This window comes from Chelonia mydas, chromosome 3 (assembly GCF_015237465.2).
Source record: "Chelonia mydas isolate rCheMyd1 chromosome 3, rCheMyd1.pri.v2, whole genome shotgun sequence".
In the NCBI taxonomy this organism is placed as follows: domain Eukaryota; kingdom Metazoa; phylum Chordata; order Testudines; family Cheloniidae; genus Chelonia; species Chelonia mydas.
Window position 1 is genome coordinate 62,060,720 of NC_057851.1, and position 26,106 is coordinate 62,086,825.

General features: G+C 40.1%; 1 protein-coding gene across 2 annotated transcripts in view; it reads right to left on the reverse strand.

The window, feature by feature from the left end:
• UBE3D (ubiquitin protein ligase E3D) overlaps nucleotides 1–26,106 on the reverse strand; it is a 107,935-nt gene that overhangs the window by 8,822 nt on the left and 73,007 nt on the right. Inside the window, exon 10 of one of the 2 annotated variants that reach the window (XM_037894381.2) lies at nucleotides 24,122–24,496. The exons of the other annotated variant lie outside the window; for it this stretch is intronic. Coding sequence (XP_037750309.1) covers nucleotides 24,488–24,496 — 9 coding nt within the window. The 3' untranslated portion in view covers nucleotides 24,122–24,487. Of the gene's footprint in view, nucleotides 1–24,121; nucleotides 24,497–26,106 lie in introns of those variants that run through there. 2 annotated transcript variants of the gene reach the window in all.

The window sequence follows — 26,106 nt, forward strand, 5'->3', positions numbered from 1 at the left end:
AAGTCAGTAGGAGTTTTGCATTTAACTTCAATGGAACCAGGTTTTCACCACTAGTCTGGTTGTCTGTGACTTTTCCATTAAGATTATTGATTAAGTTGCTGTCTCTGTTCATACGGATAGCTAAATCAGGAGCAAAGGTGGAAGATATACTGGGTTTCCTGGCCATTTGAGAGTGGGAGTCAGTAGTTTAGAGGATTAATATCTTCCATCGTTAGTATTTTCCAGGCTTTGTGGAAACCCTAGAACTGTTGAAAGTTTTTCCAACAGAACAAGTTTTTTTTAATTGGAAAATGCTGGTTTGACAGAATCAAAATGTTCCATGGGAGCATGTCGATAGGATGAAACTTTGAAAGAAACCCATTATGCAGACAGGTTTCCCTGGGCAGTCGTCTTCTTGGGCAACCAGGTTGGTGGTGGTCCAGCTATCTGCCTGGAATATTTAAAAAATTTCTATTCCATTGAAAAATTTGCATTTTCAACTTTTTATTCTGATGCAAAACTTTTTTTAATGCAAAGTTTTCCACAGGACAAAAATTTCAGTTTCTGCACAGCTCTCCCATGTAATAAAGCCCATAGACATGTGGAGCTTTCCAATGTGGTCCTGTTGTAATTGTTGCAGACAGCAAGTGGATACTGAGCAGCTGAAATGTTGGCAGATTTTTCCATTATAGCCAAGAAGTGTCATAGTCTTGGCTTATTCGTTGTCTATATTCAGGTTATGATTGATGCAAATCCTTTCCTAGAACAATTTTAAGACAAATCCCCTAGATGTGTCTGAAGACACCAAGTATTCTGCATCTTCTTAATTAAGGTCTAAATCCTATCTGATTCATCACAACATTTGTGCTCAGTTTGCACTGGCATAAGATCAAGGTAGACCAGGAAGTGGGAGGAGAAAACCATCTGAATCTTGTCCAGGCAACATCTCCATGAATAACTGGCTCCTGGCATATACTCTCAATTCATGTTCTGGAAGTACATTTGCAAAAACAAAATGAAAATGACTTTGAAGGAATATTATTTAACTGCTAAACCTGAACATATGCCCACCTCATTCTGTCTCCAGTGAATGCAGGGCCCAATAAAAAGGCAGCTGCCTTTATCAGAATAAAGTGCTAGTAGGCAGTTATTTATTACCTCAGTATCTATGAAACTCCTTCCTTGGGGTCAGCACGTTGGCACAGGGGGAAGGCTTGTGTGTTTCAGTGACCCAGAAAACTATGCTACGGAAGTTTTAACTCTTCACAGGACCACCCAAAACGGACAGGTCAAAGGGTAGGGACCAGTGGAAAAGCAGTCCATGATCATCCAGGAAGGGGTTGAGCAATAGCAGCCAACCTATCCTTGTAAAAAAGATGAGTTATAGAAACACAGCGTAGCAGCCATTCTGGCAAACAGCATGACAGACAGGGACAACAAAGCCTTGCTCATGCCCTAAGCAACATCTGATGGCTTGGGAAAGATTCAGATCTGTGAAACTGCTTTTTGGAAGTGCACAGACATTTCTAGATTTGAACGTTAACCATTTGAAAGGAGTGGGGCATATTTAGTACTAGGACAGTGAGAATAATGTAGTAATCAAACACATGCCTATGTTAATAATGGGATTACTTTCCTCAGGACAGCCTCCTGATAGCATGCAGAGCTCTGATCCGAGCTACACCAGCTACAGGGCTGCTCTAAATTGTGCTCTGACTATCCATTCTCCAGGCTCTGGGGAGAATACCAGCAAGTTATGTTTGGCTTTGCTATGTCCCCACGTTCCCCTATGCCAGACAGGAGACAAGCAGATGATAGGAGTGCCCTGAAGTTCACTTTTCACCTCTGATGAATCACAGACAGAAATTACATTAGATACGCTGGAGGGGAGGGATAGGATACAGAAGGACCTAGACAAATTGGAGGATTGGGCCAAAAGAAATCTGATGAGGTTCAATAAGGATAAGTGCAGGGTCCTGCACTTAGGACGGAAGAACCCAATGCACCGCTACAGACTAGGGACCGAATGGCTAGGCAGCAGTTCTGCGGAAAAGGACCTAGGGGTGACAGTGGACGAGAAGCTGGATATGAGTCAGCAGTGTGCCCTTGTTGCCAAGAAGGCCAATGGCATTTTGGGATGTATAAGTAGGGGCATAGCGAGCAGATCGAGGGACGTGATCGTTCCCCTCTATTCGACACTGGTGAGGCCTCATCTGGAGTACTGTGTCCAGTTTTGGGCCCCACACTACAAGAAGGATGTGGATAAATTGGAAAGAGTCCAGCGAAGGGCAACAAAAATGATTAGGGGTCTAGAGCACATGACTTATGAGGAGAGGCTGAGGGAGCTGGGATTGTTTAGTCTGCAGAAGAGAAGAATGAGGGGGGATTTGATAGCTGCTTTCAACTACCTGAAAGGGGGTTCCAAAGAGGATGGCTCTAGACTGTTCTCAATGGTAGCAGATGACAGAACGAGGAGTAATGGTCTCAAGTTGCAATGGGGGAGGTTTAGATTGGATATTAGGAAAAACTTTTTCACTAAGAGGGTGGTGAAACACTGGAATGCGTTACCTAGGGAGGTGGTAGAATCTCCTTCCTTACAGGTTTTTAAGGTCAGGCTTGACAAAGCCCTGGCTGGGATGATTTAACTGGGACTTGGTCCTGCTTTGAGCAGGGGGTTGGACTAGATGACCTTCTGGGGTCCCTTCCAACCCTGATATTCTATGATTCTATGATTCTATGATACAACATCTGAGAACTGCTCCAGGTTTATGCTCAGATTGGGAAGTTTCATGGCATACTTTGAACATAATGAACCGATGATCCAGGCCCTAAGTATGTATCGGAATATGAATAAAAGTTCTTTTCATAATTACTTTATCCCTGGCACTTACTTCTGCCCTAAGCAAACTGTAGAAGGATCAGCTTGCGCTCGTAGAGCCTGATCCACCAAGGATGACAGGATCATGCCCTTAGCATGGTAAAGCCAATCTAATTGCTTTACTTCTAACAACAAACAGAATTTCAAATACAAAAATATTACCAGAGGGATAAGATACCATGAAAACCTTCATGAAACAATCTTATAAAACCACTAAAAAGCGTGGCTATTAAAAGGACACTGCCAGTTTCAAATGAGTTGCAAACACTGGACCTTATAAAAATATAGTTTTACAAAACCTAGGACTAACAGAAAAGTGTCCATGATCATCATCATTTTTTCATTCCAATGGCATTGTGGACTTTAACAAACCAATCTATTTCCTTGAAGTGTCAAGAAACTAAACATTATAGCATTGTGCTAGTGCAGGGAAACACAGACGTGAAACTAAATAGAAACCAAATAGAAACAGACGTGATGGGACTAAATAGCCCTGATGGGTTACAAGAGGGGGGAAGGAAAACCCAGACCATTCGGAGTTAGGAGCAAGGCTTTATGATATTGTTCCATCATTCCCCCTCTCTCAGTGGCTCAGCTGGTGCTCCAGATGTTGGAGGGAAAGGAACCCTCTGTGAGATCCTCCATCCACCCAGACTCATGGGAATTTGAGAAGTTAATGCTGACCCTATCAGTATTAATTTACATGGGTCCATCTGTTACACTGTAAGCAATTTGGCAGCAGCACCTGGGGGAACCCAAGGGAAGTATATATTTGTCAGAGCCACACTGTCATGGAGCCCAAAGAGGGGTTGGACGCAGTGCAGAGCCATGGAAAAGCTAGACCTCAGTAGATCTGCTGCCTAAGCAGCCAACTTCCCTGCTGCTTCTGCGAGAAGAATGAGGAGGGAAAACTCCACATCCCAGTGGGAAAGATATGAAGGGAATCCCACAAGTGCAAATTTGTGCTGTTTCCTGTTCCCTGGAGCAGGGATAAACTGTGTGAGAGACAATATGATCCAGTTACTGTAGTTCCATTGTCCAAACTGGGAGACAAGTAAAATGTAAACAACCCACCCAGTGGAAAATAAAATAGATTTCAGTTGTAATTTCAGCAAGAATTTTTTTTAAAGTATGATTTTCAACCTGATAGCGTCCCTTTAAAATTGAATGAAGTAAGTCAGTCTATAACATACATGCTTTCATCTTATCCCTCTTAACAGTGTTAATTTCTCAGAAGTATTGAGTTACACTAGGCTGTTTGTACTTGCGATATAACAGAGGTAAATATGAAACAGAGAGCAATCCTTCTGAAGTTCCAGGCTGCGCTTTTTGCTGACACAATAGCAGCATGCCGAAGCAAGACCAAGCTTTAGAAGGAAGTCTAAGAGCAGCCAAAAGAATAGACAAAAGGTCAATCTCTACTGGCTTTTATTTTACATCAAGACAAAAGTCCTTTCGGCATATTGGAAAATATTGCTTAAAAATGTAAATGTTTTAAGGGAAGGAGAAAAGTGATTTTTTAAAATCCAAATTTAAATGGCTACAAACCCTAACAATTTTTATTTTGTCTCATTCCCAACCCCCATCGTTGGCCTGTTCCCATTTTCTTTCCAGAGCAGCCATTATTCCTGGTAGCATGTGTTATGTAGAGAGGCACAGATAGAACAACAGTATTTACTTTTGTTAGACTTAAATACAAACCATGGATATAGATGAAACTTGGTGCTAATGCTGCATTGTAATTACTGATCTAAATCCAACCAGAATAATTAAAAAAAAAATCCACAGAATTTAGGATTTGCCTTCTCAAGACCAGATGCTGTTTGCTTTATACTGTTATGAAGTGCAAGCCTCAGCTAATCATGCAAACTTAAGCAGCACTTATTTTCTACAGCAAATGATTTAAACTGCTGTAGAAAAAATGTTTGCCTGAGGGCACAAGTGTGGGGGCAGTCTGAAAAGACACGTTTAACGAAGGCTCTGTTGAGTCCCAGCAGTTCCAAGCCAAGTAACTTGTGCTTTGCATTCTTGTGCAACCTTCTGTTTTAGTTTTCCCATGGGACAGATACCAAAGCAGAAACTTATCTCCTTTATGAGGGCTATTTCAGAGAGGGGAAAGATGGCAGCTGCGCTTCAGCTGTGGTATTTAACTCTGGTCTTAATGGCATTTAAATATGCAATGGAGAAAAGAATGAAAGCCCTGAACAAGAGACTAGGCATGGTTCAATCTTTTTAAAAGAAATGGACAAAAGGAAGAAAGATTCTGAAAATTCAATTCATGGATTTAGTGTGGAGATCCTGGGCCAAATTAATGGAGTTGTGTCTGTCAGAGCTCCTTTGTGGTCTCAGGCCACTAGCTGTAACCTATCTTGAAGTGGAAACCCATGTTCCTCTCCCCCCCCAGACCAGGGATTTAGATGCCATTCCTCCTGCAATTCACTGTGATCACCTGAACAAGTCTAAGGCCATGTCTAAGCTAGCACTTATGTCAGGAAAGCTTTTATTCCTCAGGGGTGTGAACCCCTCCCCCCAGCGACTTAAGTTTTGCCGGCATAAGCACTCATGTGCACAGTGCTATGTCAAAGGGAGACGGTCTCCCACCAACATAGCTACCACTGCTCATCGAGCTCTCTCCCGTTGGCATAATGCAGCTATATGAGTGCTCTTACAGTAGCACAGTGGTATTGGTATATCAGTGCCATTGTAAGCTTTAAGTGTAGACATGGCCTTAGTTTAGTTCAGCACCTGCCTCCTGTTCTCTTTCAGGGGCAATGACAGGGTTAACCAGTGACTAACCCACCTTCGTAAAGCAAACCACTCAGAACAAAAAGCTTTACAGAGAAAGCATATCATAAAAGCATAAACAGCTTACACACATTCTTATCTGGCCATACTGATCTACTACCCGATAGGTTTCAAAGTCCTTCAAACCCTTTCTGCAGGGTATGTGCCTCCTGTCCCAATGCCCACTTCTGCAAGAGCTAAATTTAGCCCCACAAGTAGTCCAAGTTCTCTGTATTTCAGCCCAATAAGGAATATAAGACCCTTCATGGAGATATCCCAGAGAATGTGGACTATGCTGGTTATCACTGTTTTCTTTGTAAAACTAGATACCTGACCTTGCTGGGGCTGACAGACAGAATCTGTTAGTCTTATTTTTTTCTTGAAGGCTACCATTTAAAATACCACTCATAAAATAAAACCCATGTGAGAGGCTTGTAGAACACTGCACATGTATAATAGTATCCTCAAACACCCCAGGATAAAGAACACGGCATTTTGACTGCCTCTTCCCTGGAACGCCAGAGGGGATAGTTTAATGGTCTAAGCATCAGGTGTGGAAACCACAGATTTAAATTCCAGTAGGATCAAATCAGCTCTCGCTCCCTCCTAGGCAGATTAACAGAGTACAATGGATGTTATGTGGGGGGGGTCAGAGGAGAGATCTAAAACCACTGTGCTATAAACTCTATACAGACATTAGAGATCCCATTCACTTTTTGTAAAAGATGGGGGCTTGCCCAGGTGTGCTGTGCAGTGTGCCATATGCTGCTTATTTGCATGACTGCTACTCTTGAGCCCAAATGTAGGTGCCCTTTGGTGGTTCCGTGTGCATGTACATTGTGAAGTATTCCGGGCTTCTTTGGATGAAAACTGCTATCTAAATGCAATTTACTGTCACTGTATTCACTGTCACTGTATTCTGCGCCATGCCAAGGTAGATCGTTGTGAGTGTCATTTTTATGGCGGAAAGGCCTTTCCTAAAATAAAGGTTTCCCCTAAAGATGACCAGACTCTGCATTCACTTGATCTTCTTTAGAAGTTTGTTCCATGGTTGGATCCCCTTGACTGGGAATGCTTTATTCCCCATTCACACACACTTGTCTTGGACTTTATGATCTGCACTGTCCCAGAGGAGTGCAGGTGTCATGGTGGTTCATAGATCTAAAGGACACCAAAAATTGCACCATGATGGAAGATTCTCTTCCGTTTGCTTTGCAATTAGACAATGTCTGTAGTTCTAAGACTTCAAGTCCCCACTGCTTTGCTAATGGGATCATCACAGATCTGAGTGTAATGAGCTAATTCTCCCATAGGTAATGTACTTTCAAGAGATGCTTAGAGAAGATGCACCCTTAAACATAATGAAGTCAAATATAATTATACTAAAACGCCTTAAAAGGCAAAAATCATCCAGCATGGACAACATAAAATAAACATTTAATATCTAAAAACTGCATTACTAAACTGCCTAATGAGCCATTCCTCATGCCACTGAAAGTTTTTAAATAGAGAATGATAAAAAATGACTTTAATAAAACTTAAATACCCATTACCAGAAGTCACATAGTGGATTCTGTCTCAAGAGTAAACATGTCTATTACCATTGTCTTTCCCTCTGTGAACAAACAAGGACAGAAGAAGAAAAGCAAGAATTCATTCTCTCTTTGATATGGCTGGCTGATGTTGCAACAACAGCTAAATTTGTCTGAGTTAAAATCTTTTTTGTTAAAAGTATAGTGTGTAGGATGGAAAAAGACATGAACGAGGCAGAAAGACAAGAAAGGAAAAGAACTGAATAATATTTTACAGAATCCTCATTTCTTAGTCTGGTTGTGAACTTGAGCAAAAGTTCTTTGGGTTTTCTTAAGAGAAAAGGAATTTAATCACTTTGCTTTACAACTCTGGAAATGAAGCGCTGGACTGGGAATGGGTGTTGGAGCAGGACATTCACATGTTTGAAGAGTTAGATTTGGGATGCTTTCATTTCAGAGGGATTGCTGGAGGGGTGCAGTTACACTGAACACTCCAGGAATTATGCAAAAATCAGTTAGGATATAGTCAACTGTTTCAGTGGCTAATTTGACTACATTTCAAAAATATCCTGAGAGTATCCTGCACTACAATAGTCTGTTTGACTTGGAAAATCTGTTCCCTGTAGACCACCTATAATTAGCAATGGATGATGTACACTTGGAAGACAAATATAGACACCGCAAAGGTGATGCATCACAACCTGAAAATAATTAATGCTCATCCTAGTAATGCCACCTACACCAAGTGACTTCGGAACAGTTTACTAGGCCAATAATGTCACAAAGGAATGGGGAAATCATTTTTCATAGCCACAAAAATAGGTCACCATAAACATTATGAAAAAAGAATATGAGTGAAAATAAAATAAATTTGGTGACAAGTTGTACTCACTATCACACAATATAAGATTTGCATGTGGATTTTCAAGGCACTCCAGCCACCCTGCTTCAAACATGAGACACATTCCAAAACAAAACAGATAATAAAGCAATTAAAGTGATTTTGCAGTTAAAAAAACATACACATCATTCAGGAACTGAACAGCTCAAGTGGGCTGTGGGCTATGTAGAGACTGTTGCCTCTAGGTTACAGGTTCAAATCCAGTCCAACACACAAGCTACCCAAAGTCTTTACTATTTGTTCAGCAGTTATTATCATGATTTGCATTACAGTGGTGCCTACAGGCTGGACTTACATGTGAAGAACATTTGTAATCCCAGCCCAGCTCTTAGGGGATAGGTGCCCAAATCGCAAAACAACCACCGCCACAAACAACAGCCTTCTTAGCAGTCCCAACAAGAATTGAATGAATCCTGAGGTCTGAAACATTTGTTCACACTTATAGGTGGTCCCTTTCAGGTTAGCAATGAGTAACGCCCTACCAAATTCACAGCCGTGAAAAATGCGTCATGGACCGTGAAATCTGGTCTCCACCATGAAATCTGGTCTTGTGTGTACTTCTATCCTACACTATACAGATTTCACCAATGTTTCTCAAACTGGGGTCCCAAGCCAAAAGGGGGCCACAGGAGGGTCACAAGTTTATTGTAGGAGGGTCGCGGTATGGCCACCTTTACTTCTGCACTGTCTTCAGAGCTGGGTGGCCTGAGAGTGTTGGCTGCTGAGCAGGCGCCCAGCTCCGAAGGCAGTGCTCCGCCAGCAGCAGCGCAGGAGTAAGGGTGGCAATACCATACCAGGCCACCCTTACTTCTGCACTGCTGCCTTCAGAGTTGGGCGGCCAGAGAGTGGCAGCTGCTGGGCCGGAGAGGGCCCACATCTGAAGGCGGTAGCGCAGAAGTAAGGGTGCCAATACCATACCATACCATACCAGCCTTCAGAGCAGGGCTCCTGGCCAGCAGCTACTGCTCTCTGGCCACCCAGTTCTGAAGGCAGCAGTAGCAGAGCAAAAGTAAGGATGGCAATACCATGACCCCGTGCCCCAATAACCTTGCAAACCCCACCACAAGCCCCTTTTGGGTCAGGACCCCCGCAGTTACAACCCTGTGAAATTTCAGATTTAAATATCTGAAATAATGAAATGTATTGTTTTTAAAATCCCACGACCATAAAATTAACCAAAATGGACCGTGAATCTGGCAGGGCCCTAGCAATGAGGCTCAGTTAGCAGGTCTATGTATTGTTTACTTGAATACAGTTTTGCTGCATTAATTTTAAATGCTATTTAGAGTGAATTAGCACATTTAAAAAGCCCGGTTCTTAAAGTATCACAAGGCACAGGGAGTAAAAAGTTCTGGAGGTTCTGTGAACACCAAAACATTTCTGAGTTCATCCATATCTACTCACATTTTGTCCTTTTTTTAGGATCTTACATAGCTCTGGAAATTCCAGCTACTCTCGCCAATTAGGGCCCTAGTTTCCTTTCCACACCAGGTTCTTTGATTTATTAGAATGATATTCTGATTGCTTATTGGATAAAAAATAAAAAGCATCTAGTAAAACATTGCTCTGAAGAAGCACCTTGACACACACACACACACTCTCCCTCTCTCCCCCTCATGTTCTTTTTCCTCTTTTTAAATTTTTCACAGTTTGTTCTTTTTGCTTGCTTCCCAGCAGTTCAATTTTCTCCAGCTTCAGGCGATCACAACAATTACATCTCACTATTCTGTGACCACTTCTTGAACTGATGTAATGCTAGAAATAGTATTACGCAGAACAAAACTAATGTTTTTCTTTCACAACATGGGATTTTCCAGGTTAGGGTTGCCAATTTTGGTTGGATGTATTCCTGGAGATGTCATCACAGGACATAATCTTTAATTCCTGGAGACACCAGGCCAATCCTGGAGGGTTGGCAACCCTATTCCAGGTTCATTTTTTAATCTTCCTTTTACAAAGCATTAATCATAGTCAATGATACTCAGTTTTTCCAGGTCTTCTTCCTCTTTCCATACTCACTCTTATTTACTACTTTTAGTATCCAATTTATCACTCAAGGACAAGTTTATAATGAATAAATTGTACACTAGTGTAATAATTCCCTTGAGGTATCATTCTTCTGCTTGAATTATTAAACTACAAAACAGGGACTTTGTCAGAGAACTGCAATCATTATAGCTTGTTTGACTGACCTAAGACTTCAAAAAGTACCATGTAAAACACTTTCCTTAGAGAGGTCACTTACAAATGCACTATTAAAACATTATTTAACTGTATTAAACAATTGAACACATTTTAAAAAATTCAGTCATTGAAAACTATTGTATCAAAGATGTACAGGAACAAAAAATATAACAGAAATACAAACAAATGATTAACTAGATATTGACAAGCCTGTTACCTGGATATGGTATCAGATAAACTACAGTTAATTATAAACAATATTAATAAAAAACCACAAGCTATTAAAATCATCAAAATTATATTAGCCATTTTTGTTTTGTAAACATGAAGAGCTGGCAGAAATTTAAAATTAATTTATATGAAATGTTTGTATGAAAAGCCATTCTCCTTAAAATAACATTTTATTTACCTTGTGAAAGAAATTAAAAGGTATTTTGTCTTCAAACTGTAAAAACAAACTTTTTTCTGAACTCTTCCTTTACAATCAGTTCCATGAACATCCATACACTGACACTGCAACTTTAGTGATTTCATGTTGAATGTCTATGTGCATATAGGTATTTTGCAAGTGTATATCAAAATACATATACTGCAAATATACACAAGTTAACCTGAATACACAAATCAGAACATGCTCTGGCCTTTCAGTCAATATATTCTATGATAATAGAAAGGATAATTATTCCAAGAACCACGTTTATTATTTTAGCTTGCTAACTTTAAGGCCAAATTCTGCTACTCTTACTCACAGCGAGTAGTACCTTATCCTGCAATGTAGGAGTAGGTACTATAAAGTAAGGTACCACAATCAGTATGAGTAAGAAAGGATGGCAAAACCCGTTAAATATTTTCAAGTCACATTAACCTGGTGTTCAGACACAAGTTACGCTTTTTAAAATGTATGTATCAACTAGAGCAGTGGTTCTCAACCAGGTTTCATGTACCCCAGGGGGTATGCTGAGGTCTTCCAACGGTACATCAACTCATCTAGATATTTTGCCTAGTTTCACAATAGGGTACATAAAAAGCACTAGCGAAGTGAGTACAAACTAAAATTTCATACAGTGACTTGTTTATATTGCTCTATATACTATTTATATTTATATTCCAGTTGAGTTATTTTATAATTATATGAGAAAGTAAGCAATTTTTCCAGGAACAGTGTGCTGTGACACTTCTGTATATTTATGTCTGATTTTGTAAGCAAGTCGTTTAAGTGAGGTGAAACTTGAGGGTACACAAGACAAATCAGACTCCTGAGAGGGGTACAGTGGTCTGGAAAGGTTGAAAGCCACTGAACTAGAGTAATCTAAAATATGTATTTGTCATCTATCTTAAGTACGTATATGGCCCCTAACACCATAGTATCTGAGCACCTCACAATCTTCCATGTATTTATCTTCACAACCCCGTTGTGAGGTTGAGAAGTCCCTATTTTACAGATGAGGAGCTAAATCAGAGAGAGTTTAGGTATGTCTATGCTGCACACTAAGCCTGGGCTTTGATTGAGATTTGAGCCCAAGTCCCCGTTCTGTCCACACACAAATCAGTCTGATTCGGGTCAGCAAATGCTCACAACTCATCTAGGACCCTGCTAGGAGTGAGGGTGGGGTGTCAAGAGTCCAAGTCCTGCTGAGACTTGGGTCCAAGCCCTGTCATCTTGCAGTACAGATACAACTCAAGCTGCGGAGCTGAATCAGAAGGTATGCAAACTGCAATATGGACATGTTAGCATGGCTGTGGGACTCGGGTCCAGCATTTGTAAACACAGGCTTATAATGCCCAAAGTCACCCAGGAAGTCTGTGGTGGAGCAGGAACTTGAACCTAGGCATCTCAGATCTTAGGCTACTGCCTTAACCACTGGAATATCTTTCCTTTTCACCACTTTGGTACATTATATATTCTTTTGCACAACTGCAATAAACAAGGGGCCAGATCTGATACCCTTAATAGCATATTACTCCAGTCAATGGGACTCTTTATGGAGTAACGTATTATTCAGTGTGAGTAAGGATATCAGAATTTGGCCCAAACCTATGTCTACAGATTTACATTTTTAGCTAGAATATACTAAACTCGTACCAAAAGCCTCTCCCCGTACTGACTATTTGCACAGCAATTAACTGTTCATCTTGAATGCTTGCCAATTTTTACTGGTTTTGTACCATGAATTTGTTCACCTCAAAACCAAATGCACAGTATTGTATATACATACCCAGAAGAACACATATCTGTGCCCTGATCCTGCAAACACTAACATGCATGAGCAGTCTCACTGAAGTCAATGGGACTACTTGCATGGGAGACTAAAGGACATAGGATGTACCAGATGTATCACTTTTGAAGTTCTCTATAATCAATTTTTTCTCATTGGCTTTCTGTTGCTTAAATCTCAGAAGAGATCATTTCAAATATCTCTTGTTCATTGCTTTAATTTGTTTTATTACTTCTCTAAAGTAACAAATATATTTTATATACATACACACAGGCATATGCACTATGCATTGTATAGTAGTTACTTCTTTGTTTTAATGCTCTGGCTGATCTACCATTTCTATTAATGAGTAAAAAAAACCTGTTTTCAAAAAATTAAAACACAGACCTTTAACACCAGGAGTGAAATTAAATTAGTTAACTGTTAGGAGCATGAAGCATTAATTAAATGAACTAGAGAATTTTCCCCTCATGAGAAACATTTATTCAGTGTAATTACATTCCTTCTATTCAAAATCTATACTTACCCAACTGTAAAATATTACATCTTACCAATAACTGCAGAGTATAAGCAAGTACTTAACTGTAAGGATCTATTTTTTCTAACAGACTGAACACATTAAATCACCTTCACTGTTTGAAGTATTCAAAGTAGTGATGGAAAAACCCCTCCCTTAACCAGCAACTACAGTTCCTAATTCATTTTTCTAACAAATACCCAGCTATCAGAGACTAGCTCCAAGTATTTTCTTGCAAAGTTCATAACCAATGGTGTTAATGAGAAACTTTCACTACTATTTCTCCACAATATATCCTGCTGGCTAGTTTACTCATTTGCATCTGTTCTGCACCACTGAAGCCAATGGGAGTTTTGACATTAAGTTCAGTAGGGTCAGGTCCTTGGCTAGAATGTGGGGATAATATCACAAAAGTTTTAGGTACATTCCAATAATGCTATACATAAACAAAGTAAATCAAAACAACAGGACAGTGACTATGGCTATGATTTGCAAACCTTGAAGCCTAAAACTAGACTCCAAATCTATATTAGAGCACCAAATACGGCGACCAATTTTCAAAACTGCTGACTTCAATGGGAGCTGTGGGTGCTATGAAACAGAGACAACTTTTATTTAGGTGACCAAGTATGGATTTCATTATTCAATTTTGAAAATATGAGGGTCTCAAACTTACAGAGGTTCTCAAACTTTTTTTTTGTCGATGGGCTTCTTTTCAAACGCAATGTTAATCACAGACCACCAACTGAGAAACTGACGGACAAAGGTATATGTATACTTCATACAAACCTGTACTGTTAATAACGCTTTAAGAAAAAGAGCATCAGAGTACTTACAGACGTCAGTGAGATGGGTGTGCCTGCTTCTTACTGCAGAGTCTATCGTTGGTGTGACTGCTGGCATTTTGAGGACCCCCCCGTGCAATCTCTAAGGACTCCTTGAGGTCCAAGAACCCCAGTTTGAGAACCCCGGGCTATTATTTTCAAGGCTGAAAATGGCTCTTTGAGTCACTTATAACTTATTATGAATTGTGACCTTTTGGGCTGAACATGTTCATATTTGGTTTCAGGCCAGAAGGAAATGATTTTGGAAATTTTCATAACCTGAAAAATGGCTCAATAGATTTTTATCTCAATGGTGGGGGGAAAAGAGGGTGTATTCCAGCTGCTACATTTTCAAATACTTTCTTCTGCACTTTAACTCCTAAACAGAATAGCGAGACAGTGCCAAACTTGGTTTCTACATAATCCTGTATTAAGAATGTGTGCTTTGTGGAGGAAGCTCGTTTGTGAAATAATAAGATTACTGATGTTTGACTATAGCACTCTCACTGGCCGTTCTTCAACTTCAGAAGTGTGTACCAGGGTATATTTAACTCTTCTATAGCAGTGGTTTACAACTTATTACATACTGTGGGCAGCGTATGCATTGCCTGGACAGCAGGGGCCCGGTGGCAGGGCAGCGGCTGACTGGACCCCGACCCTGAACAGCCACCGCGCGGCTGCCCAGAGCTCGTGGGGCTGGGCAGCTGCCCCGGATTCCCGTCCCGAAAGCCTGCTCACGGCTGCCCCAGATCCCGCCACGTGAGGTGAGCCGGCTGCCCCAGAGCTTGTGGGGCCAGGTGGGAGCCCCGACCCCAGATTTCCGCCACATGGAGCGGGCTGGCAACCCCAACCCCACCGCACTGGGCAGAGGGGCAGCCCAGACCCCTGCGTGCCAGGCAGCCGGGAATCTGGCGGGACCCTGGCTCGCGGGCTGCCGTTTAGCATACAGCTGAGTTTGGCCGCAGTTGTGTGCTAATTGAGCCACATGCGGGCTGAGAACCGCTGTTCTATAGGCTAATATTCACTCCTGTGCAGAGACCAGTAAAAGGTTTAGTCACCACTTAAGTCTCATTAAACCCTTATTTTAATCTTGTTCTCCGTTAGCTTTAAAAGTGTGTAAACTACTGCGTGGATGACAGGACAAAGACTTAAACAGGGTTTAGTTAAGGAGAAAGGGTACTGAACTCACTTATGCTGTGCCAGTATTTTATGTCCTCCCGCTTCTGAGAGTATATTTTAATTAAATACCAGGAAAACAGTAAATTGCCACTGGTCCATATAGTCCAGTATCCTGCCTCCAATAGTGACCAGCTCCTGATTTTTCAGAGGAAGGTTCAAGAACCCTTGCATTAGACAGATGTGGAATAATCTGCCCCCACTTTAGGTCTTCTCCTAATTCCTTTAGTCAGGCTTAAGACCTGAAGCATGGGATTTAACAATGCTTCCAAAATTTATGTTAGCATTAAAGTAGTAAACCAAGAGTATGCAGAGTTATCTATAAAAGTGTTTACTCCCTTTCTAAATCTTGATAAATTGCTCACCCCAATTACATCCTGCAGCAATGAGTCCCAAAGTACATTATGTGCTGCGTGAAAAAGCATTCCCTTTCATTGGGTTTCCTCTCCTTTCTAAAGGTAAACAATCCCAGTCTTTTTCCTCTCCCTTCATATGAATTTTTCTATTTCCCTACCCATTTTCATTACTCTTTGATGAATCCCTTCTAGTTCTGCAATACCCTTTTTGAGACGAGTACACGATATTGCAGACCACTGACCATTTAGAATGACTTTCTTGGCATGAGGGCTTAAAAAGGGCTTGAGAGGTGTATGGGCTCTGAGCTGCTCCTCTGCATAAAGGTGAATTTCTCCCGTTGTGCTTTACTTCCTCACAGCACTGTACAAACCATTCATGAATCTTCACAAGCTGTAACTTCAACAGAGTCACACCGATATGAATTTGGGCCAACAGGATTATCTTCTGGGATGTTCACAGGTTTGAAAGATCATTCCACTATACGACTGCACAGTCTACTAATATAAATGATTCAGCTAAAAACGTACACAGAAGCGTGAGGGCTCTTATCAATATAACAATGGGAAGTACTGCTCATTAGTCTTTTCCTATCATTTTATCCGCTCCTTATGTCTTTGTGCAATTACCTGCACAATAGTTAATAGCTTTGTACATTAACAATATAATGGACTTACATAAATGTATTGTAGACGTACACGTTAACCTGGGGATGGGTAAATTATGGAAGTAAAAATAGGGATCAGCTGAAGGGGCTGAGTCTTGATGCTTGAACGAAGAGACATGTTGGTCTGATTATGCCTCATCTGATAGCATCTGATTTTTACAAACAGATTTGTGTGATTAGTAATTGACTAGGAGATCACCAGGGCCAGACTCTTCTCTGCTCTAGTGCCTTCTCTCGCCCTCGTTCCTTGAGCCTGTGCTGTAATCAGCCCAAAGATCCGACTGCTGGGCCAGGATAGAAGTTGCTGCCCATCTTTATACGAGGTCTCAGAAGTAGGCAGCACTTCTGTGTTCTGATCCACTTGATAACAGAGGCAGGTGAGGAAAAAGCTTAACTCTGAGGCCTTGTCTGCACTAGAAAACTAGATTGGTTCAAACTCATCAATCGGGGGATGTGAAAAAGTCACCCCCCGAGCAGCATAGTTAAGGTAACCAAAGTCCCCGTGTAGACAGCACTACATCAATGGACTAATTCTTCTGTCGATCTTGTTACCGCCTCTCGGAGAGATAGATTACCTAGGCAGTAGGGACAATCCCTCCTGTTGGTGTAGGTCATTTCTACACTGAAGCGCTAAGCAGCGCAGCTGTGCCTCTGTAGCATTTTAAGTGTAGACAAGCCCTGAGTTTTCTAATTTTTGCACAATAAGTCTCAGCACTGAGGCTTCATTCACTAATTGGCACATAATATGGACACATTAAGTGGATTTAAAACTGGCTAATTGTTTGGTCTCAATGTAATTAAAATGGGGACTCATTATCCAACAGGTGTTTCTCTAGTGGGGTCCAACAGGGATCAGTTCTTGGCCCTATGCCATTTTTATCATTGGCCTGGAAGAAAAACATAAAATCATCACTGACAAAGCTTGCAGATGACACAAAAATTGGGGGAGAACAGGTCACTGAGGGTACATCTACATAGACCGTGGCAGCAAGTCTCAGAGCTTGGGGCAACAGACTTGGGCTCACGGGGTTCAGGTTTTCATGTCTGAAATATCTGTTTAGATGCTTCGGCTTGAGCTGGAACTCAGGCTCTAACACTAGGGAGGGGGGTTGGCTTCAGAATATTGTGAGCTGCAATATCTACTCAGCTAGTTTGTTGGAAGCCTGAGCCCCACAAGCCCCAGCTGACCTGGGCGCTGAGATTCGCTGCTGTGGGCTGTGTGTTGACATATATTGATACAGAGCTACCTGGATCACTTGGTAAGCTGGGCACAAGCAAATGGTATGAATTTTAATACGGCCAAAGGTGAATGTAGACATCGAGGAACAAAGAATGTAGGCCATACTTACAAGATGGGAGACTCTCTCCTGGGAAGCAGTGACTGAAAAAGATTTGGGTGTCATGGTGAATAATCAGCTGAACATGAGCTCCCAGGGTGATGTTGTGGCTAAAAGGGCTAACGAGATCCTTGGATGCATAAACAGCAGAATCTTGAGCAGAAATAGAGGGATTATTTCACTTCTGTATTTGGTACCGATACAACCACTGCTGGAATACTGTATCCAGTTCTGATATCCACAACTCTGCTGGAATACTGTATCCAGTTCTGATATCCACAGCTGAAGAAGGATGTTGATAAATTGGAGAAGGTTCAGAGAAGGGCCAGGAGAACGATTAAAGGACTAGAAAACATGCCTTATAGTGATAGACTCAAGGAGCTCAATCTATTTAATTTAACAAAGAAAAGGTAAAGGGGTGACTACCAGAGTCCAGAAGTACCTACGGGGGAACAAATATTTAACAATAGGCTCTTCAGTCTAGCAGACAAAAGTCTAGTATAACAAGATCCAATGGCTGGAAATTGAAGCTAGACAAATTCAGACTGCAAATACAGTGTAATTTTTTTGACAGTGAGGGTAATTAACCATTGGAACGATTTAAGAAGAGCCACAATAGATTCTCCAACACTGGCAATTTTTAAATCAAGATTGGATTTTTTTCTTTTTAAAGATATGCTCTAGTTCAAACTGGAATTATTTTGGGGGAGTTGTATGGCATGTGGTATACAGGAAGGCAGACCAGATTATTACTGTGATCCCATCTGGCCTTGGAATTTATGAATTTTATTTGCTGTTAAATAATTGTACTAAAAGATCCTGGGTTACATCCTAGGAGTTGATAAAAGTCCCTTTGACTTCAGTGGAACCAGGATATAGCCTACATTTCACAATATGTTGAAGAAACGCACTGTTTTGGGGGCAGGGATGTAAGGAAAGGAAGAGCCACTAAACAGAAATATTTCTAACACAGCAAGTTCTATAGCTAATATTTAGCCACATTCTAAGTATCACCTTTAAATAGGAAAAACAGCTACTGCAAATGGAATATATCCCCAGGATACCCATAAGGAATAGACATTTGTGATTAATTTAACTAGTCACTAGCTACTGCTCTATAAAAATACAGCTGAAAATGCATTTACTCTCTGAGACAGTAAAGAATGCAACTTAAAATAAGTTTTCTGTTTGTTCAGCAAATCTCCTACACTTTTTTTTAAGAAGTAACATTGGTTTCGCATTGTTATACAGAAGAAAACATTTTTTCCTTCTCAGCTTTTCTGCCTTTCTTTAAAGGGAAGAGACAAATGCAACTAAACACTGCAAACATTAAAAGCTAGTTACTAATTACTGAAACAGAAGAATTGAGTTACATGAGTTTCTCCTTAAAAGGTACGAAGGGGCTAATCCAGTTGTCCCAGGTGATGTAAGAGGACACATGTCCAATACTTCTCCATCATAAGCCCACTGAAATCCACCTTTATCTTAGTTTACACCAAGGACACAGAGTAAAATGGTATATAATAGAAATGAGAAATGCAAGTGGACACAGATCATTGCTGAAAACCTGAGAAAGCAAAATGAAGGAAAACATGGAGAGGTTTATCGGCCATCTTTTCAAAGCTCCTAGCTGAACAATATGGAGCCATAGACTGTCTGGAAAGCGATTCATGAGAAAATAAAAATGTGTTGGCCAAATTATTAAGTTATCTGAAATTCCACAAATAACTATGTTCAATTTTGATTGGATGGAGAATCTCAACATGGAAACAAAAAAGGGTATCAGTAGTTTGGAGGACCAACAAGCAAAGAACGTTATATCCAACATTAAATTATCAGTATAAAGTATTTGATGATATACAGAACAAGATTAGGACAAGAGTCAACCACTATGACTAAAGGTAAGGTCCAACTGTGTGGAGAAGATAATCCCGAAGCTTCTGGAGCCCTATCATTTCCAGCATCACTTATCATAGGGAAGTGCTCTGCGATCTCGTACTGATCCCAGGAGTGGGCCAAGCAGCCAAGACAATTACATGTAGTGTTCATAAGCACAATTAAGACTACATTCTCAGTTACTTGATTCAACAGGGCAGAATTTTTTTCAGGGAGCAAGGTATTTAAAAAAATACTTGTAGATAATTTCCTCTTATCTGCTTTTCAGGACCAGACTTCAGGTTTTATGTTTCTCCAGCAAAGGTTGATAGCATCGCTATTACTGAAAACAGCATAAGCTCCCTGATCTGTTTGTTATTCTACAAGCATTGGTATCATCCAAAACCTGGATTGGGGTCTCAGCAGGTAGGGAAAAAAGTATCAAATTTGAGTCTACCAAGTGATTAGTTAATATATTAATAAGTTTTTTGACATTTATTTCCTTTCCAAAAAACAAAAATCAGTTCACCTTTAATGTGTTAGGCTGCTGCTAAGCTGAGCAAGAGGAAGGAATGTTAACTCAAGTGGCCTGGCAAAATCCCAACAATTACGTCTGTCTACCCAAAACTCTTCCTGCAGTTTCAATTGGCTATGGCCTTCTTACACTACTGCATGTTGTTCTGTGCACTATTAAATGGCTGCCAGGCTTCACCTTAGACACAGCAGCTTCTCCATTGCAAATGAATTAATCCTTGTGTATTAGTGGGCTTTTTTAATACTTAACAGCTGTATTGTCCTTTCCTGCAGAAAAACCCATGGAAAAAAACCCCAAATGCTCACTTGACAGGCTGTAAAATGAATTTGCTATATTGGAATACCTCTGTCTCCTCTCACACTATTATGTATAAGAGTCTTTGAATTAAAGAGTCATTCTATCCTCTCTTTTGATGCTGCTGCTTAAGAAGCCATTGCATTTATAATTTTCCATTACTGATCACACCAGCATACCATTTAGAGAGGAGGAAATTAGTGGCCAATCCTATTCACAGTATAGTCTGTGGGAGTTTTCCATTTACTTCAATGGGAGCAGGAATAAGCCACTGGCAAGGCAGCTTGGCCATCTCATCTCTTGAATCTTTCTTCAAATCCTTCCCTCTCACTTGTTGGATGGTGGATTCCTTTTTGCGTTTCTTCATATACTTCCTGTCCTTTCCTGATTCCAAACTTTAGTTTGTTTTTTAGCATCATCCACTACATTCATCATCATCTATCAATCACAGATCAAGGACCAATGATTTAAATGAGGATGATGTGATTAGATGACAAGATTCCTAAAACTGCAATGAATGATGGACTCTGATTTCTGATGGCAGGCAAGTTATATGTATGTCACTGGAGGCATTACGTCAAGGCCATGATAAAAAGCATCACTCCAGGTTCATCTTCAACTGACAGTCAAGAACAAAGAGCCTTAATAGCCTATCTTTCTTCCACAGTGCACTTCACCATAGCCAAATTGCTATTCCATTTCATAACTACTACATATGATACTTGGTTGTATGCCCCTTTAATCTGTTCATTTCTCCATTTGATTCTTTGAAGACCTGTCATTACCACTTCACTCTCCTTCAGATGTTGTGGTCTCAAACTCCTCTGAATGTCTTGTCAAGCTGCCTTGCCTGCCAATACAACTCTGGAGTTGAGCAGCAGCTTCTTTTCACCAAGACACATTTCTCAAGGTCCTTGTAATCTACAATAAAATTTTCCCCATTATGAACTATAGCTACAATTTGATACAGTTGAATACCTGTATTTTCAAAGCATCGTTTACTCTATTCAAAAACACTATAATGAATACATCTCTTTTCCATATGTTCTAGAATATCCAGACTCTTAAAGGAAGCAAACTGCAATACAGTGTAAGCTTCTGCAATGACTATCATCCACGCAGCACATATCACGTATATGAAACATTAAGGAGAAGCCTTCATTATGGAGTCATTGCTTTATAATCTAAGAATGACTTATTACTTCCCATAAAATTTATGGCTGAAGAGCTTGTTATATATGGATCACATGTCAGATCTCTGTGCAGTGTTGGCTGGCAGACTGTAAAATACCCCTCACTTAATCAGTCTATTAATTCTGAACTTTCCAGAGCTAAAACTAGCTTACAGGAGGTAAACTTCTGGGAATAGAGCCCTAAATAGAAATAAGTTATCTATTTCAGTGGAACAGGTACCACATTCCTTCACAGAATCACAGACAGTAGGACCAAGTATGTCTTGGTGTGATCAGGTATACAAATCCCACACCGGGCCTGAAGGGGTTAAAAGGCAATGCTGGGTCCAGGTAGCTCTGCCCCTCTGGGCCCATCAAGCATGCACTGGCTGGAGGAGCCGGTTAAAAGGGAGCTCAGCAGCCCAGGCAAAGGGTCGGTAAGACAGGCTGCAGAAGGGAAGGTCCTTCTCTTGGACACCAGACAGAAGGTTGAGTCTGAGAGGGGACCACAGAATGGGTAAGGCCTCCTGGCAGCACCTTCCCCAATCACCACCCTTTTGAGAACCAGCAGATTAATTGTCTGCAGGGCCCCACTCCTTTGGACTCTCTTGTTTGTTGAGAGACTTTTGGACTATAGGTAGGAAGTAGCCCAGGGCACTGAACTTGGACTTGCTGCAGGGAGGACCCTTGCCAGTGTTGTTTCTCACTGAGCCAGGACCCATGTCCCCCTACCACTCCCTTTTAAAGGCCAAAGCCCAGATGTGGGTGGAAATCTGAAGATTTCCAGCTTAAGGTCACAAACAGACACCTCTACTGCCCTGACAGAGGGGCAAGAGGCCAGAAGCTGGGTGCACTAACCACTAAGCTGCCTGGCCCTCCAAGTCCCCTATCACACTTGGTTTCAAGTATCTTTTAATTCCTTAATTTAAAACTGCCTGCAGTGTGCAAGTGAAGTTTTGTTTGTACAAATAGTTATGGGAAATGGTGCAAACATTCTTTGAAAAGTAGATTCTATGCTCTGTCCAGATAAGACAGTTTCTTTGCAGTAGATCACAAAATTCTGCAACTAGCAGCAGACTGAGGTTGTGATGATGAAGCTATGCTAATCGTGTCTATGTTAAGCCCCATACGGACAACACGGCAAAGTCCTAAACATACCTTTATGGAGAGTTCCTTTCTCACTGTTTCAAACAGGACAATGAATAGTTAACACAATAGAGACATAGAGATGGTGAAAAGTTCCATAGAATCTCTGATATAGAGAAACTTATTTTATTTATTCAGACTAAAATATAATATGGAGAATTGACTGAACTGTTTCCAACACACATACCAGCATGTGACAATTTCCATTTGCCCATGACTTCGGGGAATGGTGCTAGACGATAGAAAACTAGATGGTGCCTACCATATTGTAATGCAAATGCTAAATAATTAGGATATAACAACTACCTGCACAGGTTCTGAAATGTGGGGAAAATGACTAACAATTAGAACCGTCTTAATGAAAACGAATACAAAACTATACCAGACGTAGCTCTAACATCATTCGTTACTGTGCATCCGGTAACATGAACTCTAATCAGACCAATCCATTCCGGATTTTCACAACCAAACCTTTACTATTCTTGTCTAAAGAACCTTAGTACTTTTTCACATGTGTTCTGAGAATATTGTTTTCGAAGATGTCACCAAATGACAAAATTACACTTAATCTTCCAAATTCTTTTTCTTAGTCTGCAAGCAAATATTCGGTGTTGTGACGACATGCTGTGTGTTGTTATTCAAGATTCTGGGTAGAAGGAGTAGGGTAAAGAGAGTTGGAGTAAGGCTTAGATTTCTGAAAAAAGGGGATTGCTTTTGTGCTTTTGGTAACGATCTCTCCTCCAGGATACGTGTAAACAAAACAAGTTATATTTAGAATATACCCAGACTCCACGTCACTGATTTCTCCTCCTCTGCAAAGCTGACCTGCAAGGCCATGGACATCTGGTACTGCTCAGCAAAGGGGTGACGCTATAATTTGGTTCCTGATTCTGGATCCCAGTTTAGGATTTTATTGCTGCTTTCTGAACCCTGATTCACCATTATCATCATCTCAAGTAATTACAAGAAATGGGCTTAGCCAACTGGGAACATGGGGTTCTGTAGCCACCACAAAAATTGAGGATTTTCATTAATAAAGCAAGAAAAACACTGAGCTTGGAACAGAAGCTTGTTCATCTCACTTTATTAAAAATGGACAAATTTAGTCGAGTAGAAAGCAATTCATTAAAGCTATATTCAATAAAAAAAAAAAAAAAAGTTAACTCTAGCCCCTTCTCCCCCAAATATAAAGTTGCATATGGCCCTGGGAAAACATGTTTTACATACAAAGTACCGTCACACATTAAAAAATTGATGGATGGCTCTAACAGCTGCTCAAACAAATGTTATGGTAAACTACAGAAATATCAGAGTTTGAGTGATGATTTAATAAAATCAACTTAATTAAGTATGATAAAATGGTAGAGGCACAAAAAATAGCATCATAATCTCTTAACTGAACCTGGAAACCTCTCTCAATCTTCATAGAAATATTTAAAGTAGTATAATTCTTCCAGTATTGCTTGTTACTTCCAGTGGTGGCTGGTCATCATATTACCACTTCTTTTCTATTTATTCTGAAGTGTTTTTATGCAGTACAATAACTTATTTTTTTTAATAAGTGTAGCCTTTGTAGTTGTACTAAACTGCAAAACTGATGTTTGCATGAAAGATATAAAAGTGAGGTAATATACGGCGTAAATCACCATAAATGAGAAATAATCAAACTTAAAAAGAGAGTACACAAGTGTTATCTATCAAAGAATTTATTTGCAGATGTAATGCAAGACAGAGTTGGGGTTTTTTTGTTTTAGATCATTTACCACAGGAAATATGATGGTTTAAGAGGGAACAATAATATGTAATCCAGACAAGATTAAGCCTTACATCATCCCCTTTAATACTGATACCTTGGCAGAATTAGCTGAAACCAGCAAAAATTACTGCAGCAGTGGCGTCCATGCTGGGCTGCTATAGCCAAGATAATCTTCTTGGAGTAGCCAAAAGAGACTGGCACTAACGTTATTGTGATTTCTCACTTTAAGAGCGATTTTAGCAAAACTAAAAAATACAGTCACTCCAAAGAAACAAAACTGAATATATGTATATCAAGGAAGCTATGTTCTGTGTATTAACAGCAGTTTCTCCACTTGATTATCAACGCTGGTTGAGAACTTCAAAGCACCTATGCAGTCAAGGAGATTTAGAAATGGAAATTAATGGAAGAAGATGTTTCTAAATCCCCAAGATAGTTTTGAAAATCTGAACCATTTTCGGTAAATGAATCAAAGGGTATGGATCCAGATGTTTGCAAAATATAAACACCCACAAGTACATACATAATAGAAAACATCTCCATTCCATTTTATGGCAGACCCCATACCTCAGTAGCTATTGGTAGGAAAGCCCAATTTTTAATTTTTTTTTTTTTTTAAACAAGAGGTGCAAGATATGTATAAATCTACTTCATTTTCCTTTCTGGTATGGGTGGGTAGGAGACCCATTTTTAAAGTCAATTTCTCTCCCCAGAAGGCTTCATCCTTCCCTACTTCACTGCCGGTCAACCGCCTTGAGCAGCAGTAGCAACAATATCGTCTTTCCCTGCCTCCAATGTTGCTTCCCAAAATATTTCAAGGCAGCAACAGAGTCACTCTTACAAGAATATGGGTAAGTTCACTTCTGCTGCTCAGATTGCTCAGGAGGAGCAGGAAGGGTGAAACTGACCACATCCTTCAAAGTTTTGCTCTGCTATTGCTCCAGAAAGGACTGGAAGAAGTAACAGAAGTATCCACACATTTCCTCTCAAAGAAATTTTACAATTTGTGGGAGAATGTGCAAGTGCTTTTTATACGCTGCAGGTGATGGGAAGCCTCTAATACATCAAGGCATACAGTTCAATTCAGCCCCGTTGTGCATATATATTACAGAACATAGTAATTCTGTATCTATATCCATTCTGTAATAATTACTGTACAAAATGGAGTTATCAAGCTATAATGAATGAACTTAAAAATTCTGATGTTCCCTAAGTAACTTGTTTCTTGAGCTACCAAATGTTATTGTGCATCAAATTACGAATAGAGAGAACTAAATATTTCCCTATCAACAGATAATTCAAAATAGTTACAGGTTTAAAACAATAAATAGATTCAAAGTTTTTTTTTAAGAATGGAAACTATTATAATCACTTAGTCCAACCTCCTGCATGACCACAGAATTTTAGCCAGTAATTCCTGCATCCAGCCCATAGTTTATGGTTGAGCGTGAGCATATATTTTAGAAAGACATACAATCTTGATTTAAAGACTTCAAGTGATGAAGAATCCACCACATTATTTGATAAATTGTTAAAATAGGAATTTATTCACCAGGACACACTGCTGGCTGAACCTTAACTATAGAGGCACCATTATGATAAATAATGCAACAACAATGTGAAAATGATCCTTTTGTACCATCAGCTAATTTCTCCTGTCAGAAAGGGCTAGTGAAGCTACAAACTTTCACTTACACTGGATTAAACAGAAAAGAAATTCTAGAATTGTAGCAAATGAAATGCTGACATTGCTCTGTAGTCCTTAAAACACAACTTTCTTTCAAAGTCATGCAACTGTAAAAACTAATTCAAAACTGCAATCTGTTTAACTCCCAGAATCACTGTTACAATCTATGGCCATAAGAGCCGATGCTTGGTACTGAAGCCTGTTTTTCCACAATAACAAGACTGAGAGAAATATGTTAAACAACCCCATATATCATCATAAGAATTCAGTATATAAGTCATTTTCTGTTCAG